This window comes from Podarcis vaucheri, assembly GCF_965113315.1.
Source record: "Podarcis vaucheri genome assembly, chromosome: 6".
NCBI lineage: Eukaryota > Metazoa > Chordata > Lepidosauria > Squamata > Lacertidae > Podarcis > Podarcis vaucheri.
In genome coordinates, this window is record NC_138764.1 from 83,223,964 (window position 1) to 83,243,456 (window position 19,493).

At 44.2% G+C, this 19,493-nt stretch overlaps 1 protein-coding gene across 2 annotated transcripts in view; it reads left to right on the top strand.

Annotated features, from left to right (window-relative positions):
- The first annotated feature begins 2,832 nt into the window (after positions 1-2,832).
- Positions 2,833-19,493, top strand: part of PLCG1 (phospholipase C gamma 1) — a 91,022-nt gene continuing 74,361 nt past the window's right edge. For both annotated transcript variants that reach the window (XM_082225828.1, XM_082225829.1), the window contains exon 1: positions 2,833-3,757. In XM_082225828.1, the coding sequence (XP_082081954.1) occupies positions 3,556-3,757 (202 nt within the window). In that variant the 5' untranslated portion in view covers positions 2,833-3,555. The remainder of the gene's footprint in view (positions 3,758-19,493) is intronic.

The following is a 19,493-nucleotide window of genomic DNA, read 5'->3' on the forward strand; positions in this document are numbered from 1 at the left end:
CGAAGCTACAAACATCCAAACTGCGGGAGGCAGTGGAAGACAGGAGTGCCTGGCGTGCTCTGGTCCATGGGGTCACGAAGAGTTGGACATGACTAAATGACTAAACAACAACAACATGATTTGAACAGAAATGCCTCACCACAGTGAGGAAGACGACTTGTGCGTCAGCTCTATATAGTATATACACTATACTTTTGAAGCTTTTTGCTTGCTCCTGCCCACCAAAGAATCTTGGGAACTGTAGTTTGTTAAGGGCATTGAGAATTGCAACTCTGTTAGGTGTACACTGCAGTTTCCAGGAAGGGTGTGTGTGTGTGTGCTTTCTTTGTACAGTGTGTGTGCAGCTGTATGGTGGACGGGCAACTTCAAGGCATCTGCTCTCCATTCTTAGGGTTAAACCAGGGTTGGACTGGACAGCCCTTCAAACAGAAGACTCTCTTCTGAGAGCCATTCAGCTAGAGAAGTGGCCTATGCAAAGCAGGACACACAGCCCCCCAAATCTCAACCCCTAATATGAGAGGAAAAGGTCTCTAGGGCAGAGGACACGGCTTCTAAGCACGTATGGATCCTTGTTTCTTTCATTACAGAAACCAAACATCGCTCTTTACATTCTTCTTTCCCTCTCTGCTTCAAAGAGTCCTCTTACGCCACTTTTATAATACTCAGAATGGAAATAGGGCTTTCTCTCAACTGAGTGTACCTATAGAGATTTATATATTTGACCGAAAGTCAGCTTGGTCCAATACCTCTGCTTCTGACAGAGGCCAGCTGGATGCCTCTGGAAAGATCACAAGGAAGGCCTAAAGGCGAAAACTGTCGTCTTCTAGGGTTGTCCCCCAACAAGTGACATTCAGGAGTATACAGCCCCTGAAGCTGGAAGTTCTATTGAAGGAACAATGTAGAAGGTTCTCCCCCTCCCTGTTTTCTCTTTACAACGACCCTGTGAGGCAAGTTGGTTTTTGTAGTACTTGTGTGTTTTTTCTTTGGAGACCAGAGGCCAGCCAGGCAGGGTGCAGAAGGGCTCCTCTTGTGGGGCTGTTTCCCTAGGTCCCCCATCCCACCACAGCAGTTAGCAGGGGACCTGACGAAGTTATCGCCTGGGCTGTGGAGAGGCCTCATACGAAGCCTCAGGCCATCCCAGGAGGCTCCTCCACCAGGGCTTTACTTGGTCATAAACTGTATTACTTGTGTTGTGTTGTAACCCACCTCGGGACCTTAGGGTGAAGGGGAGGTATGTATTATTGATATTACTTCACCATAACATCCTAGGGCAGGCTGCTCTATAAAAATACAATACAGTTGTACCTGGGATCCCGAACACCTTGGTACTTGGATGTTTTGGTTCCCGAACGCCGCAAACCCGGAAGTGAGTGTTCCCGTTTGCGAACGTTCTTTGGAACCTGAATGTCCGATGGGGCTTCAGCAGCTTCCAATTGGCTGCAGGAGCTTCTTGCAGCCAATCAGAAGTCATGCTTTGGTTTCCATACGTTTTGGAAGTTGAACAGACTTCTGGGCAGATTCTGTTCGACACCCAAGGTATGACTGTATTAAAATCTGTTAAGATGATTTCCAATCAGAATTTATTTTAACCGTATGTCGCTTTTGAGATCTTTCCGCCCAAGCTTTCCCTGACTCACAAGAATGGACCCTGTGGCACATGTTTGAATTTCCGTTTCATTTGCTTTTCTGTTTTTATATCGCTGCATTACTCGTTTTTGTCTCAAGGCCCTATTGTTTGTTTTCTGCACCAGTGGTTCCCCAAATGATGGCCTGCGGACCCCACGGGGTCTGTGGCGCCATTCACACAACAAAAGCTCCCGTAGAGATATCGCGGGCATTTGAACATTTCGGGTCTCCCCAGTGCAACACTGGAGCCACCACAACACAGTAGCCATTGATCCGAATTCCACAGTGGAGTGGCGTGTGTGTGTGTGCCTCTGATGCATCTTCTTCTGCCTGTCGCAACTGCAGCCTTCCACCGCGCAAGCGGCGACAATCCCGACACCCGACCCCACCGCGTCCTTTTCCTGCTTCTTCTCTTAGGCGCCGTCACGTGTTCGGGAAGAAGGCGAAAAAATAACACCAACCAACTCGCCACCTGGACGCGAGTCGACCCGAGATTCGCAGGCCGCAAAAGGGGCCCTGCATTGCGAAGCTCCCCCCTTCCTTCCAGCGCGACCACTCCTCTCCCGGGCTCCCTTTTGGGGTGGGCGCGCGCGAAGACAAGACCCAACAGAAATGTGCCACTGCCTCACTTTTGCTGGGATGAAAAACCCACCCGCCACCCCCAAAGTCTCCGGATCTCTCTGCCCCCCCCCCTTCATGCAAAGGCAAGGAGGAAAAACTGGATTATGGAAATCTTCGCTTCTCGCTGGGCCCTGCGGACTAGTCCTGCCTGCTCACTTTGGGGAGAGGATCTGGAGACGAGGGCGTCCGGATCCAACCCTGAGCCTCCTCCTCTCTTGTTATAGTGTGCAAAGAAAGGAAGGTGGGGGTGGTAGGGCGGGGGGGGGGCGGTATGCGAAAAAGAAAATCCTGCTACAACGCCCCCCCCGACCTTGCATACGTTGCTGCAAAGCACGACGCAAGAGAGTCATTTAAGAATGTGCAATGGACTCCGATTACTGGAGATTTTCCTCCCCCCGCTACTTCCAGCCATTACTTGCTGAGCTCTAGGGAGATCTTTATCAGCCTGTCTCTGATCGATTCCGAGAGAGAGAGATCTGCCTGCAGAGTCGAGGCAGCGCCAAAGGGGGCTGGCAGAGGAGGAGGAGGAAGAGGGAAGGGGGGCGGGGATAAGAGGGGCAGTCGCAGGGGGAGGGAGCAAGGCTGCGGGGGTTGCCAGAGCCCTCCTCTCCGCCCTCGATCGCAGCCAGCCCTTTCTAGCCCCCGGCCAGCTTTGCTTGCGCTTGGGGAAGACCGACTTGGAGTTAGATTTTTATGCATATTTGTTTTCTCTTACCTCCCGCGCCGCCGCCGCCGCCGTACCATCCGGCCCGATTCCCTTTCTGCTCGCTTTCGTTTTAAAAGACTCGAGAAGACGCGGAGGGGGTGTGGGTGAAACCCCCAAAAGGAACGAAGGAAGAAAAGAAAGCAAGCAGAGGGAAAATGGTGCATGATCGCGAAGGGAAGAGGGGCGATTTTCTCTCGTTTTGGGGGATCGAAGAGCTGCTGGTTCCCAAGAGGGCGCCCACCGACCGGGGCTAAGGAGTTCGCTTCTTCCCTCCCGTTCGCATTATAAACACTGGTCGGTGGTGGCATCCTGGCTCCTTCCCTGGAGGGACGGCTTCCCAAGATTTGAAATTCGTTGCTTCTCGGTTGGAAAAGGCTCGGAGGATGTTGGTGTGGAGTTGAAAAAATAAATAAACCCACAACCCGGTTCCCCCCTTTCCACGCTTTTGCTTCCAGCTTTGGCGTAGAAGAAGCGTTTGAACTCCTTCTTTTGTTTGGGAAGTTTTCTGCCCCCCTTTCCCCCCCCCCTTCATTCGCCCAGCATTTGCTGAACCCGAGGGGGGGCGAAAGAAAGAGAGAAGAAAAAGGACTCGGGAAGCCACCATGGCGTCTGTTTTTACCAATGGACCCTGCAACCCAAGCGAAGCCGAAGTGGTTCACCTCTCCAGGAGCTTGGAAGTCGGCACCGTGATGACTTTGTTTTACTCCAAAAAGTCCCAAAGGCCAGAAAGGAAAACGTTCCAGGTGAAGCTGGAGACCAGGCAGATCATTTGGAGCAGGGGATCGGACAAAATCGAAGGCGCAAGTAAGTTGTCTGGCGTATGAAAACACACACAAACACACACACTCTTTAGGGAGCAGCGTCTGATCGGAGTGGAATGTGATGAGCATTTTCATCCATTTTTTTGACGCTTTATAGTTGAGGCTGCAGTCCTGGAGGGGGGGGGGAAACTCTAGGGAAGAAGCTCCATTTGCCACAACTGGACTTACTTGCAAGTAAATTACTTGCAAGGCGTAGCTCCTGCTTGAATGAACTCTCCCTCTAATGTAGGGGATGCAGCTGATGGTCTTAATAAATTAACAGATGCATGCATATTAATTCACCTCTGCCCTCATGTAATGCTTTCTTGGTTTTGCAAACCCACAAATGTTTAGCACACAAATGGGCTTTTAAAAAATCTGGTCACTTGGGGAAATCCTTACTCACTATGGCGATGACTGGCTAGTGGTGATTTACATGCCTAATTTTGGTAAGAGTCATTTGTTCTAGGGCAGTGATGGTGAACCTGCGACCTTGTTGTTGGACTCCAACTCCCATCAGCCCCAGCCAGCATAGTCAATAGTCAGGGATGATGGGAGTTGCAGTCCAACAACATCTGGGGCCCCAACAGCTGGAGGGTCACAGCTTCCCCATCTTGGTCCTAGAATAACGTAGGCTTGGGTTATTTTATGAGTTGTTTTGTGCAAGAACCGTCCCAGAGCAACTTGCTCCATGGTGGCTTATACAAAGAAAAATCCAACAACATTTACAGTGGTAATATATATTAAAAGTGACCAACAATTATACTGCCTTAAAAAGAAAAGAAAAAATCCTTCCCATTCACCAAAAGGATAACCACCTTCAAACCCAAGAGATTGCCCATGAAAACAGCAGGAAGAACAGCAACAATGTTAGCACCCAAAAACCTGGTAGAACAAAAATGCGTTTGGCTGAGGATGTAAATGTTGCTGAGTTTTCCTGAGGTGACCATTCCACAAGGGGAGTCTGCCATTGAAAAGGCCCTGTCGCTCTTCTCCCAGAGAATGGCCTCAGATAACTTTTTCGGGGCTCATTATTGCAGGAACAGCCGTCAGTGAGCTTTTGGGGTCATAATAATAATTTATTATTTATTCCCCGCCTCACTCTGGGCGGCTTCCAAAAAAACATTAAAACACAATAGTCCTTCAGATATTAAAAGCTTCCCTAAACAAGGTTGCCTTCAGATGTCTTCTAAAAATCCCAAGCCATGAAAAACTTTATATGTCAAAACCAGCACTTTAAATTGGACTTGGGAGCGATTCAGCAACCAGTGCAGCCACACCATAATGGGTGTGATCTATTCTGAGCGCCTATTCATAATCTGGTTGCTGAATTCTGCTGTGTTCTTCCTCTGGCACAAAGGTTACTGGCCGATCTTGGGCCAGTAAGTATATCTCAGCCCAGTTTATCCCATGGGATTATTCTGAGGATATGAAAATACTTCTCTTCCTACAACACATAATTTATGGCATTCCCTGCTCCATAATGCAGAGATGTTTGTGGGCTTAACTTTGTAGGAGACTAGGAGTCTCATGCCCAGTGGAATTATAAAACACAGGGGGGGTGGGGAATCAGTTCAGAAATCAGTGGTAAATCCAGGGGAGATTTGAATGGTTCTGTCTGCCATCTTGATTTTTAAAAGCATCCAATTGTATCCCAAACATGGACAATATCCTGCTCCTCGATCTCAGGAACCATCATGCAAAATTTCTTAAGAGGTGTCCAAATGCATAGAGAACAGCCTTTCTACAATATATTGCAAAGTAGACAAACTCATTGTTTATCAGTGGTGGTTATCTATAATGGGTAAATAGAACCTCTGGGTTCAGGGGCGGTGAACGCTGAATACCACATTTTTTGGGGGGTGGGGTGGGTGGGGACCTGCTCAGGATCACATAACCATGGTCCTTAAAGGTCCATACTTCATACCGCCAAGCCTTATTCAAGATTCTGACATACAAAGCCCTGAATGGTTAAGGATTGAGTTATCTGAAGGAGTGCCTCCCTGTCTGTATTGTCCTGGCTGTGATTTTAAGAGCTACTGCTTGTCATAGCATTGCCAAGTGAAAACTATGGGACAGAGCCTTCTCGGTGATGGCACCCTGGTGATGGAACAGCTTTCTTGATGTATAGCTGCCACCAACTTTAGTTATTTTTAATCACTATCTGAAAACTTTTCTGTCAAGTATTTGGGGACCTAATCCTTTAAAGCAGTGGTTCTCAACCTGTGGGTCCCCAGATGTTGTTGGACTACAACTCCCATCATCTTTGAGCTCTGGCCTTGCTAGCTAGGGGTGATCGCAGTTGTAGTTCAACAACCTCTAGGGACCTACAGGTTGAGAAAGGCTGCTCTAAAGGTTCTGGTGTGTACTGAGTGGAGGAGGTGAATGTTGCGTGGTCTGAACTGTGCAATATTGCTTTTGTTTTAATGCATTGGTTGCTTTTATGAAGTGCTGTATTTTTATGGTTGCCACCCACCCAGAGATCATTTGGTGATAAAGGGCAGGATATAAATTTTACAAATAAATTAAATACATAAATGGTGATGGGTGGTTATTTTCTTCATACCCTGCTTGTTGACTTTTGAGAAAGATCTGGTTAACTACACTGAGAAACAGGAAGATGGGTGAGACCTTTAGTCGGATTCAGCAGGGTACTTGTATGATAGAAAAAGTGTAGGGGTGTGTAAGTCTGTGTAAGGGGGAATCAGTTATGCTTCCCTGATGATTAATAAATAGATAAGGCCCTAGTCATACATTTGTAAGGTGCCATTATTTAACTGGGCCAACCATTGCTGTTGAAAAAGGTATTGCAGGTGTTCAAGTTTTACCAAAAGCAAGCTTACTCGGCCTGATGGTGAATTTTGTATCACCCTCAAAGGATAGTACAAGTGTTTGGCATGCATATAATTCCAATATCCCCTTAGCTCAAACTATGGTGCACAGATTTGTATAGACACTTGCCAATGCAAGAATAACTTTTTTAAAAAATGCATTGTGTTGTGAGCATTCCCCTCCTTCCTGATGACATTAGTAGTCATGATCACCTAACCATTCCACAATTTTCCCACTTGCCCCATTGATACATCAGAGTTGCAAGAGGAAAAGATATTTCCTGTTTTTCTCAAGTGATTGATATATATATATATAAATTTCATGGCAACTGGTTTTTGACTTGCACATTCTCAAGTTTGAATATTCTCTTGAAAGCTTTTTATAATCATTTTTTGGGGGGAGATTCTAAAATTTAAATTGTAACACCTTTTTTAAAAAAAGTAAAGGGGAAAGTACAGCTTTTGAAGCAATGTAAAGCTTCTGAAAGCTTTCAGTGCAAGTTCGAACTGTGTAATTCCTGCAGGCAGGGAACAGTTAATTGTCTGGTTCTCTGTGGTGAGTAATATTTGTATCCAGGTGACAAGACAAGGAAGATTTTTTTAAAATGGAAGGTATTTTTTCTGCAGTGACTGCACGATAAATGAGTAAGGTCTGCACAAGCAGATTGGCTAGTATAAAGTTCACTGCACCAGTAACTTTTGGATTTATTTTCAAGGCTAAGTTCCTCTGTCAGATACACTGCCTGTATATTTTCCAACTTAATTCATAGATCTTCCTCAGTGAATTTCTATTCATTGTTAGGTGCTTAAAGACTGAAGTATCCCATGTAATACAAATATTATTTTCTGTGAACCTGCCTTTTTTATCATTACCTTCTGCTGCCATGTTCTCTGGAATGTAGAGAGATAGTTGACAACTCTTCAGTCTAATTTGTTCCCCCTTTGTCCCTGCAGGGAGGTCCTTCATACATGAAATGTGGAGGTCTGGGGTTCTTGAATCTCATGCCAGATAAAATCTAGGTAGTGAGCAATTGAGATAGCAACACTCTCTTTTCCGTCTTTCCTTGAGCTAGATATCACTCAGCAAAAGGTCTTGTTGCACCTTCAAGACAGATAGATACATTGTGGCATAACATTTATTTATTTTTTTATTGCGGTGTGTGTAGAAATAGAAACAGAAAGACACTGAAATGTAAGAATACAGTTCATGACATTTTATGCTTTTGGACCTCACTGTTTACATCCCTCCCCCTTTGTACTTGTGCATGTTTGTTTGAGTGAGTGAGTGAGATTAAAAATATATATACATAATATTCACCAATTAAAGACAACAGTTCATGCATCTGAGTCAGTGGACTCTGCCACAATAAATTTGCTGATTTTTAAAGTGCTTTTTTCCCTCTTGCTCTTTTTTTGTTTCTGAAGTAGACTATCACAACTACCCCTCCTGGAAATGACAAAGTAAGAAATGCTAATCTCTAGAGATTAACTATTAGTCACCAATTTATCAGCCTTGCAAGCAAATGTGTTTTTTTTCCCTCTGCAGGATGGTGGATTGATTAGCTGTAATCCTTTTGTAAACCCTGTGAGTTGGGCCTTTAATCATACTAATTTAATATCTCTATCCAAGCTTCATGTGCATTAATTTGGGGGTGGGGGTAGGGAGCAAGCAACAGGCCAGATTTCCAGAGGAAGAGATTTAAAATGGGATGTGTTCTTTGCGCCTCTTCATTATTGTCATTGAGGTTTTTTTGTAGGCTTCAGTGTGGGGAGTAATTTTCCTTTTTGCAGCATTGAGCTGTGATTGATGGGGAGGAGGAGAGATGACCACGAAGTAGTCGGTTTAGCATTATTTCCAAATCCAGGACCATGGTTTGTTTTGCCCAAACCACTGTGATCACTACCTGTTTTGAAGCCACAGCTTAGTTGGCTTAGTGAGCATAATTTTTTGGGTGGAACAAACCCTGTGTTTAGACATAACTAGTTGCTTCTGATCCACACCCCCCCCACTTGTGGAAGGGGGGAAGGAAGTACAGTGGTACCTCGGGTTACAGATGCTTCAGGTTGCAGACTCCGCTAACCTAGAAATAGTTCCACGGGTTAAGAATTTTGCTTCAGGATGAGAACAGAAATTGCACACCAGCGACACAGCAGCAGTGGGAGGCCCCATTAGCTAAAGTGGTACCTCAGGTTAAGAACAGTTTCAGGTTCAGAACGGACCTCCAGAATGAATTAAGTTCTTAACCTGAGGTATCACTGTATGTGGTCTGCATGCACCAGGACGCAGACCATGCAAAGTACAGTGGTACCTCGGGCTACAGACGCTTCAAGTTACAGATGCTTCAGGTTAAGAATGGACCTCCAGAATGAATTAAGTTCTTAACCCGAGGTAGCAATGTATTGTTTAATGGACAATGTTTTCTGGCTTAGTGTTATGTGTGAATGTGGCCAAAAATGCTTGAATAAAGGCCAAGAAGCATTGTATGTCAGCATTGTAGAGCAGTACAAATGCTATCCACCTGTCCAATGGCTGTGCTTAGCACTTGGTCACAGGGAACTTTTCAACATGTGTGCCAGATTAATGATTTCCCTTGCAAAGAATTGCTTGAGGAATATCCGTGAGGGTGGCCCATAGGTCTGCAACTTTCTGGAGTAAGGGGAGGTCTTCTAAAGGAGGAAACTGTGAACTGTGGTTTCGAGGCTAGTTTACACGTGAATGTATTAACTGATTCCAGCGGAAAGCACTATGGTTGAAATGATAAGAATGGTTCCCCCACCTTGCCAGTGGTTGCATCTGGGATGGCTGCTCGTTGCTACTCAACAGGATACAGTGCTGTCCATCCAACCTGGATGGCTTTGAAAGAGGATTGGACAACTTCATGGAGGAGAAGCCTATCAAGGGCCAGTAGCCATTTGCCTCCACAGCCAGAAGCAATAATGCTTCTGAATACCACTTCCTGAAAGCCACAAAGGGAGAGAATGCTCTTGTACTCTGGTCCTGCTTGCAGGTTTCCTGTAGGCATGTGGTGGGCCGCCATGGAAGAGAACAGGATGCTGGACTAGATGTGCCATTGGTGTGATCCTGCCATCCCCTACTTATGTTCTTAAGCACCACTCTTCTTACGTAGCATGCCAGTCAGTAATGCAGGGCATGTGTGTGTGTTTCAAGCATTGCAGCCTAATCCTCACCTGCCTGTAGCTTCCATGTATTTGAAAGGAAAAGGCCAGATTGGAAACATTTCCATTGCCTTTTCTGGTGTGGTAGATGGGTGTGCTTGATGTAACACCTAGAAAAGGAAGAATACTAAAATTAGTAAATGATGGCAGATGCTAGTATCCTTTGTGCTAGGGTACTTGAACAGCCGTTCTTGTGAGTTGAGGTCCTATCTTCACTTGTTCTGCTTTTCACAGTGATTTAATAAAGTAGGCCTTCTTCTATGATGGCCTTAGAATGCATTGCTATGAATATCAGTGGCTAAATGTAAGAATGAGCTTTGTATTATCAGAGGTATTAAGGAATACTGTGTGTTCTGTCTTGTGGTAAGCTGAATACTTTTGTTGTTGTTGAAAGGTTGTCTGTCTAGTCCAGGGGTTGGCAAACTAAGGCCCAGGGGCCGGATGCGGCCCCCCAGGCTCACAAATCCGGTCTGCACTGTGAAGCAGAACCCGCCGCGAAGCCGAGACTCCTGGCGATGGTGACGGGAGGAGGAAGCCAAGCAGCGGCGACTCTGCCAATCAAACGCTGCACTTGGTTTACCTCAGCGCAGCATGGGGACATCTCTACCAATCAGAATCTGTGCCTGGTTTGATTGGGAGAGCCGCTGCCACTCAGCCTGTTCCTCCCACTGCCACCATCCTGGTGCTCCTGTGGGCCACAGAGCAGAGTGGACAAGCTCGCTCTGCCTACCAGCCCCTGGGGAGGTAAGCACAGCGCCTTCTTTCTCTAGGCGGGGAGGAAGCGCGTTTCATGCCACTGCTGCCAGCCCTTTGACGAATGAGGCAGGCGGCAAACTGAAAAGGCGGCCAGGGCTGGGGTGTGTGTGGGGAGGAGGACTACTTGCCCCCTCTCAGTGTACATAGAAATTGATTTTTTAAATATATGGAGAGAAAGAGAGAGTGAGAGTGAGTCCGGCCCTCCACAAGGTCTGAGGGACAGTGGACTGGCCCCCTGTTGAAAAAGTTTGCTGACCCCTGGTCTAGTCTTTTTGTTTTCAAGCCCTAATACCCAGTGCTTTGGATTCTGTCTGAGGAGTGAGAGTTAAGCCATGGGGTCCAGTGCTTGATCTATTCTCTCTTTCTACTCATCCAGCATATCCTATCCCTCCTTTTCAGGGTTTCCATTGCTGAAAAGCATCAAACTGCTCTGTTTGCGTGATGACACTATAATAGGAAATACTTTAAACTACTGCAATGAATAAAGCTCTTTTATCCCCAATGACTTCAGGGATGCATTGTGGGCGACAGCAGTCCAAGGGCCAGTGCAGCTGCATCTGTTTTGGTGCCCCACAAGGTATTGTCCTCCTTCCCCTTATAGTTGAGGGAAGAGGCCTCCAGAGCATTCATGATGCTTCATTAAATATATCATTAAAAGCAGTGCTGTGGCCTGTTTGGCTGCAGGACTGCCCCACATTAATGATAAACATCCATCAAAGGTCTATATGTGCTGTGCTTACTCTTAAGACAACCTTTTGTAGGGCTACTGCCCAGCCAAGCACTTAGCTGAGAAAAGGATGCACAGGAGCAGAAAGCAAGTGAGAGGGTCTTCTCTTTAATAAATCGATTGCCACTTTGCTGTGCAACTGGCTGCAGAATCCATATCTCTGATAACAGTGCATCTCACTTGCTTGATTGCTGGATCATTTTGAGCCATTCTCTGCTCTGCTGGGCCCTTCATCACTATAGCAACAGACTGGAAGTAGCACCACTTATTTTAAAATAGGAGTATTATTTTCCCACACTATTTGTGTGCATAGCTGGGCCAGTTTGTCACTGCATTTGCTCTTAGTTGCTGGTTGTGTTGATTGCATTGGAAGATTGTAGAGACCTTTGGTCCTGTCCTTTACAGAATATGCTAGGCTTCCATTTTCAGTAGTTCATCTAAACAGGGGAGGCTAACCTGTGTTCATCCAGATGCTGCTGAACTACAACTCCCATGACCCCCCACAATTGGGTATGCTGGCCGGAGTTCAGCTGCATCAGGAGGGCTACAGGCTTCCCATTGCTAAGCTAAAGTAATCTTCCATTTGTATCTTCTGTGATGTGAAAGAGCATGGCTGAATTGAGATGATGGATTGGGTATGAGTGGCAGGTGTGTACGCTCCCTCCTCTCCTTCTGCTGTATGTCAAGGGAGGAGATTAAGCAATTCTGCTTCTAATTTCAACAAGATACCTTTTTGTCTGTATGTGGTAAACCATGGTTTGCATCAACCATGGTTTGTCCTCAAAGCAAGATACAACTGTGGAGAAGGGAAGGAGGCAGCATGTTACCCTGAAGCTCACTGTTGTTTGTTCTTGGGCCTCCAAACCATGGTTCGGATAATTGTCTGAACATGACCATTCCCTTTCTTCACTCCCAGAGCAAAAACGTCTTGCTGTCGAGAATCCCATTTGCTGCTTGCGAGAATTGAGTGGGTGATGGAAGAAGTCTCAGAGTGCTTGTATCGTGGGAAACCGGGTGAATTATGCAAGCCTCCAGCTGAGTCTGTACAAAAGAAAGCCAGCGCAAAAGTTAAAATGAAGCAGTTATGAATCCTGGACTGACCAAATAATCTTAGCCATAAAACGCTGCTGTAGGCAGCTGTGGGTCCTGACTGCCAGATGAGTGGTCTCAAGTTGCTCTTCTCCAAATGCTGTGGAAACCTCTTAAGAAAGCAGAAACTTTCTTCTTTGTGAGACTGGCTGAAACCTCTTAGCAGATGTTCAGTAATCAGTTACAGGTCAAATAAAATCTGCATTAGAAAAGTTGCTTTTAAGTGTCCTTACATATTTTAAAAACAGAGGTGTTTTTGATTTGTTTTGTTTTTCAACATCTGAGTCTAACGCAGCGTTTAAAATGCTGCTTAGTATTGAGTATCATCTGAGTCCTCCTCCCTTTTCTGGATGCTGCTAATATAGTTCCTGTAAGAATATCTCTACTTTTTAATGCAAGGTGGTGCTGTGGGTTAAACCATAGAGCCTAGGACTTGCCGATCAGAAGGTCGGCGGTTTGAATACCACGACGGGGTGAGCTCCCGTTGCTTGGTCCCTGCTCCTGTCAACCTAGCAGTTCGAAAGTACTTCAAAGTGCAAGTAGATAAATAGGTACTACTCCGGCGGGAAGGTAAACGGTGTTTCTGTGTGCTGCTCTGGTTTGCCAGAAGCTGCTTAGTCATGCTGGCCACATGACCTGGAAGCTATACGCTGGCTTCCTCAGCCAGTAAAGCGAGATGAGTGACGCAACCCCAGAGTCGGCCATGACTGGACCTAACGATCAGGGGTCCCTTTATCCTTTACCTAGAGAACCTTTTCAGGAAGTCTTCCAGGGGTTTGCAAGCTCAAGGAGGGTGGGACCAGAGGCAAAGTGACTCTTAGCTTTATGCTACAGATGTTTCTATGCCCACTCTCCATCCTCCATCTGAGCAAGCAAGAAGAATGATCATAGTTCAAGAATATACAGAAGTACTTAAGGAGGGTTTGGAGCAAGGCCAATGAGAGGTGTGGCCAGGAAGGATGTCCAAGGGTCGGACAGAGAGATCTCAAGGGATGCATTCAGCTTCTAGGGTTAAGGTTCCCAATGCCTGCTCAACACAGACTCCTAACACAAAATGATGCCAGTAATTTAATCAATTTGCTTGGGTTTTCTGTTGACCATATTTCCTTTGGTTAATGCATCTGAAGAAAGACTATAGCTGAAAGCAGAAATGGCAAACTAACTCTAAAAACAATAAGGTGCTTTCCCCCCAAATGACCCAGTTGCAATACCTTTGCTAGATTCTTGTTTGTCCTTCTTTAGCCACATCAAGTAATTTCCCCACCCATTTCTGGGTCCCATTTCTGAACTCCTACCTGGAGGTTGCTTTCAGTGATCTGGAGGTGCATAGTTTGTGTATTCCACTGAAGAAGAAGATAGCAAAGCTTGTTCCCAATATGGTTGCATTTGCAATGTGTCAGGATTTGGTACAACCCAACCCACACTACTGAATATTGGTTGCAATTTGATTGAAAAAGTCCAATTCCTGGCCTTTCAAGACGTTGTTAGATGAGTGTTAAGATTTCTTGGACATGTTCATAACATGCCTGTTCTTGTGGCTTAAATTATTATTGAATCTTACTCTAGTCTTTAAGCCACATTGAGCTTTGGGAAAGCAGCGTAAAATGCACTGAACAGTTCTTTACCTGTAAGTTTTGGAAAGTCAATTGTTTTCCACACATTTTGGCACCTCTTAAGATACCTTACACAAAGTTTGCATGGTGGTTTCAACATCAAAGAGTAGGTTTTCATCCGCACTTGTATTCAGTTGGTTGCCATTTTGAATCAAGATATTGAAATGAATCTTTCAAAACTTTTAACTACAGATTTCAAACCTGCACTAATCTTTTTTGAATTCTGGAAGAATGCCAGGTAAAAGACTTCTAGTCTTTTTTTAAATTTGTAAAGTGGATTGCAGCATAGTTCTCCCTTAGAAGAAGACCCTTGTTCTCTGTGGGATGCTGAGGTTGTGAAATAGTGACTAACAGAATAACCCTTTCAAGTATGACTCTGTGCCAGTGGACAATATTACTTCTTTACTAACCATACAGTCCAATCCTTTGCTGACTCAGCCCTGCTGATCAGCACAAGGCTTCCTCTCAAATTAAAATTCTGTGAAGAAGATTGCAAGATTTGTGACTTGGTGTCCCATAATTTCTTCCCACCTCTCCCTGTTACTAATATGTATGAAGAAGTATGAAAATGTGTATATGTTCCTCATAAGACCAACTAAAAGTCATGTGTTCTCTCTGGGAAATGGCCATATCTGTTGGTTACATAAATGTAGGCGTAAATAGTATCTCTGTCTAATATGGAAAGTAGTGCAGATACTGGAGAGGAAGAGAGGAGGTGGGTTCTATCTCAGTTGGGAGATACAGGCTGAAGGCAGCTGCTGGGATGGATTTTTTTTCCTGTTTACATACTGGGAGAGGTGCCAAATGGTGATGGAAAGCCAAAAAACCGCTTTACCATTGCCTCTGTGTGTGCGTGCGCATACACATTTGTATGTGATTTGTTTGTTTTTTTTCTTTTTCTTTTGGAGAGTATGTGCCTATCAGAAAGAGCTCAGGATTTTTGGAATCTCAAAAGCTGCAGTGCTTCTGTATTTTTTGATGCGTACTTATTATTTTTTGTCTTCCCCCACCCCCCTGCCCAGCCAACCACTGACACGATGTTTAACAGAGCAGCTTTCCTTTTGATAAATTGCTCTTCACCTGTTGATCCAGAGCAAGCCACTTTGCTGTCCCTCTGTGGGATTCCTGCGTGCACTTTCTGCTGCCAATGGACTTGTGGGGATTGGTAATTACAGTGCTCAAATCCCACAACCACCTCTTTCAATTGTGGCATGCGCACACACTCTTTTTAAAACACACACACACACTATGATGATGGAAATCATCTTACAGACACAATGACTGGAAGTGTTAGAATTAATGTTGCTTCATCTGCAACTGAAAATTGCTCACTCTATCCTCTCGCTGGCATGGGGGTGGGGGCAGTAGCAGCGAGATACAAGAGAGATTAACAACAGTGAAAACTATGCAGTAGTGCATAGGATCTGATGCCATGGTGGTAGGGGAAGCAGACAGCTGATTGGACCTGGCCCGTTCTTGTCCCTTTGGACCATTGGCATTGACATAACAATGGTTCGACCCATTCTCTGCTCTGCTGTGGCAATGCTTTGCAGTGGAACAATGCTCTGGGGTTTTTTCTTTTTCTAAAGGGAGTGGAAAATGAAGAGATTTTTAGTTGCAACTGGGACAGATCTTCCCACTTACCAGTGTGTAGGACATTGTTGTTTCTGAATATCTGCATCCCGCTTTTTGAACTGAAGCCTCAGCGAAGCTGCCAATAGCATTAAAACCAGAGACATAAGAACAAAACATGATACACAGACAACAAATTAAGCAGCAGGTACAGTGAGCAAAACCTGTGGTTACAAAGAACTCAGTAAAACAGCCAGGGAAGCCTTCTACAAACCAGAGCATCCCAGTGGCCTCTGAAAAACAACACTGCCTTCTCCTGGCATTGGAAGGCTAGCAGGAAAAAAGGAGAATGAAATTCTCTCTCCCCCCCCCCCCAGTATTTTCAAGAAACCAAAGAAGGTCCTTAAGGAAGGTCTTCAGCAGGTTGCTTCAAGTATCAAGAGGCTGTGTACTAGCAACATACCGTATATACTCGAGTACAAGCCAACCCGAATATAAGCCGAGGCACCTAATTTTAGCATAAAAAACATATTGACTCAAGTATAAGCTGGTTCACCACACCACAAACGTGGTGGTGGCAACGGTGGCGGAGGAAGAACAAGCAGCCCGAAAGGGCTGCTTGTTCCTCTTCTTCTGTCCCTGATAGCGGCAAAGGAGGAAGAGGAGGAGGAAGGAGCAGCACAAAAGGGCTCCTTTTGGGCTGCTTGTCCCTCCGCCGCCACCGCCCACCTCACTCGAGTATAAGCTGAGGGGGGCTTTTTCAGCATAAAAAAATGTGCTGAAAAGGTAGGCTTATACTCGAGTATATACGGTAAGCTTTTGAGAAGCCATAAAACAAGGGTAGCCAGTGTTGTGCCTTACAGATGTTAGACTGCAACTCCCATCAGCCTCAGCTAGCATGGCCAGTGGTCAGGGATCATAGGAGTTGCAGTCCAACAACATCTAGAAGGCACCACATATATATTTACCTCTGCCCTACCTTTTCTAAGTCTTACTAGTGCATGGATTTTATAATATTCAGTGTATTCCAGACTCAGTTCAGCCAGTCTTTTATATGTGGATCTTGCCCACCTCAATCCAAACTGTAGTGATTAAATTGCTAAGTAATTCCTGATGGTCTCACGGGATTGTAGCATTGGTATATTACAGAATACTTTTTACTGGCGCCCAAGGTAAGGCATCAGAGGTGATTCTTCGAATGATGCCAGCAATCTCTATTTCTGCATTAAGCTTGGATCTTTGCACATCCATCCATTTGAAAGTCATCTGCCCCAGGGAGGTACATTGGTAACATATCTGCCGTTGCCCCTTTTGGCTTGGTGCCACATAGTTGCTAAGGAAGAAGGAGATAAACATTGGAAAGTGGTTGGTTTGCAACTCAAGTCTACTGTGAATCCACACGGTGGAGTAATTGGTGATGAAAAGCAGGGTGGATTTGATTTAAATCACGATTTAAATCACTAGTCAGTAAGACTTGATTTAAATCACGATTTAAATCACTAGTCAGTAAGACTTGATTTAAATCATTTTTTTAAACAGAAAGACTCATTCTTGCTGGCATAATAATAATATTTACATTAATATTTACAACCAGAGGAATGTTTCATTTTTGGAATAATACATTTTCAGAGTAGTTTTTACAGTTATATCAAAAATTACTGATTTGGTTATACTCTTAGAAATACATAGACAGATAATTATGAAATTATGGTGAGGTTTAATAAGTTGACTGTTTATATTTGGACAACTTTTCTGCTGTACTTTATTGGAAGGAGAAGAAGAATAATTTCCTTAATAACAATTTAAACAATTTATTTAACTAAAGCAATAACATTATAGCATATGTATCCATGTTTGTTAACTGATATGGTTAAACGTTTGGTGGTGGTGTTTTTTTAAAAAAAACTTAGACTGAGTTTTAGCACACGTGAAAAACTTAAAACAAATCCCTATTTCCTGATGAATGGCCTTTGGACTATAATGTAACTTACCTGGGAATAATAAGTATTGGCCTACCATACAAGTTGGTTTGTTTGGAAGGGGCCCTAGCTCCAGTGATCCTCAGGCAAAAGGATGTCATCTGTTTTAACAAATTGTGCTAGAGGGGTCATAATGACACACTTGCCTGATAAAACCATGAAACTGAATTTAGATCAGCCTGTAGTTTTCCAAGGGCTGGGGGGTGGGGGGGAGAGATTTGAGGTCAGGAAGGTGATCCTAAAGCAAAAGAAGACATGGGATGGGGAGGGAAATGCAGGACCACCCAGGAAACATCAAACAATGCTTTGAATTATTTTTCGCTGACATTGAGATATTGTGCCCATTTTCACCTCTGTCCTGTTTGGACGCAGACCATACTAAGAGCCTGCCCGAGTACTGTGAACATGCCAGTTTAATTATGACTTGACAGATTGGTGCTTTTGTGCTAAGTACTTGCGGCTCCAGGATGTTGTTTTTGTTTGTTTGTTTCAGGAACAGTAAAGATCTAAAAGTTTTGTAATAAAAAAAAAAATGGACTTGGCGGTGCTGGAGAGATACCAGTTAACCTCTAGGATTTGCTCTGGTTTCTTCTTGCCAGAGCATCCCTTAAGATCTAAAGCTTTCATTGTGAGTGTACTTAGTTTGAACCTTTCATCTGCCACTTGGTAGTCGGTCCAGCAGAGAGCTGGAACCTATTACAGGAAGAAGTAGAGAGGCGTAGCTGGAGTATTTTTAAACTTAGATTTTTAGAGCTCTGTTTATTTGTTTCTGCATTTTAAATGAAAGGGCACGAAGTTCAAGTTCAGCGTAAACAGTACTATTATCATGAAACCTTTTAACCTGTTTCTGAAACAAACAAACAAAATCAAAGTGGAGAGAGAGAAAGAACAGAGCAGTAAAGCTCCTTCCATTCCCTTTGTCTTTATTTCTGTGCTCTTTGGACAAGTTGCTTATGATTTTTCTGGTTGCAAGTGTTCAGTCATCTGCATGGACTGATACAGGGTTTCCGTAAGACTTCACCATGTGCTGTGCACCAGATTGCAGATTTTATCACCATTTCTTTAGAATTCTTTAGAATTAGACACCATCTCCTTTCCTGTGTATTTCCCGCATATTGATTTCATATAGTACTTAAGTGGAAACTATGAGAACATAATGAGTCTTCCTGAATCAGACCAAGGGTCCGTCTATAATAATAATTTATTATTTATACCCCGCCCATCTGGCTGGGTTTCCCCAGCCACTCTGGGCGGCTTCCAACAAAATATCAAAATACAATAGTCTAGTCTTCTCATGTCCCAGATTGATCAACCAATGATATGATATGATGCTGCATTGTTAAGATAGTTTGTAATATATTAATGTGACTTTATCTTCATCTTTTAAAACTTGGTTATACTGTATATCACTTCGGGACATTGAGGGTGGGGAGAAGCAATATATAAATTTAATAAACCTAACCTAACTACAGTGGACCCTCTGGATACGAATTTAATTTGTTCCGGGGGTGGTATGATAAGGTCAAAGCACATAAAGCATTCAAAAACCATATTGTCAGGAAAGCATTGTTTAATGTCTGGGTAAGGTATAAAGACTTATTGGAAAATAAAACCCCAAGGTGGTTGTCACCAATGGAAGCAAAAGCTCAGAAAAGGCTCAATATGGAGGCCAAATGGCCGACATATTGGGAAATTTTGGAACAAGAAGGAGACAAATTGAAATTGCAGAGTTTCGAAAAATTAAAAAACAAAGTGAGAGACTGGCTTCATTATTATCAGATAATGGAGGCATATAATTTGGACAAGAAAATCGGCTTCCGGGTGGAAAAGTCAAAATTAGAAACAGAACTGTTAGAACCCAAAACTAAGAATCTGTCAAGAATGTATAACCTGCTGTTGAAATGGAATACTCAGGATGAAACGGTGAAATCTGCTATGATTAAATGGGCACAAGATGTTGGACATAATATTATGTTTGCTGACTGGGAACAGTTAT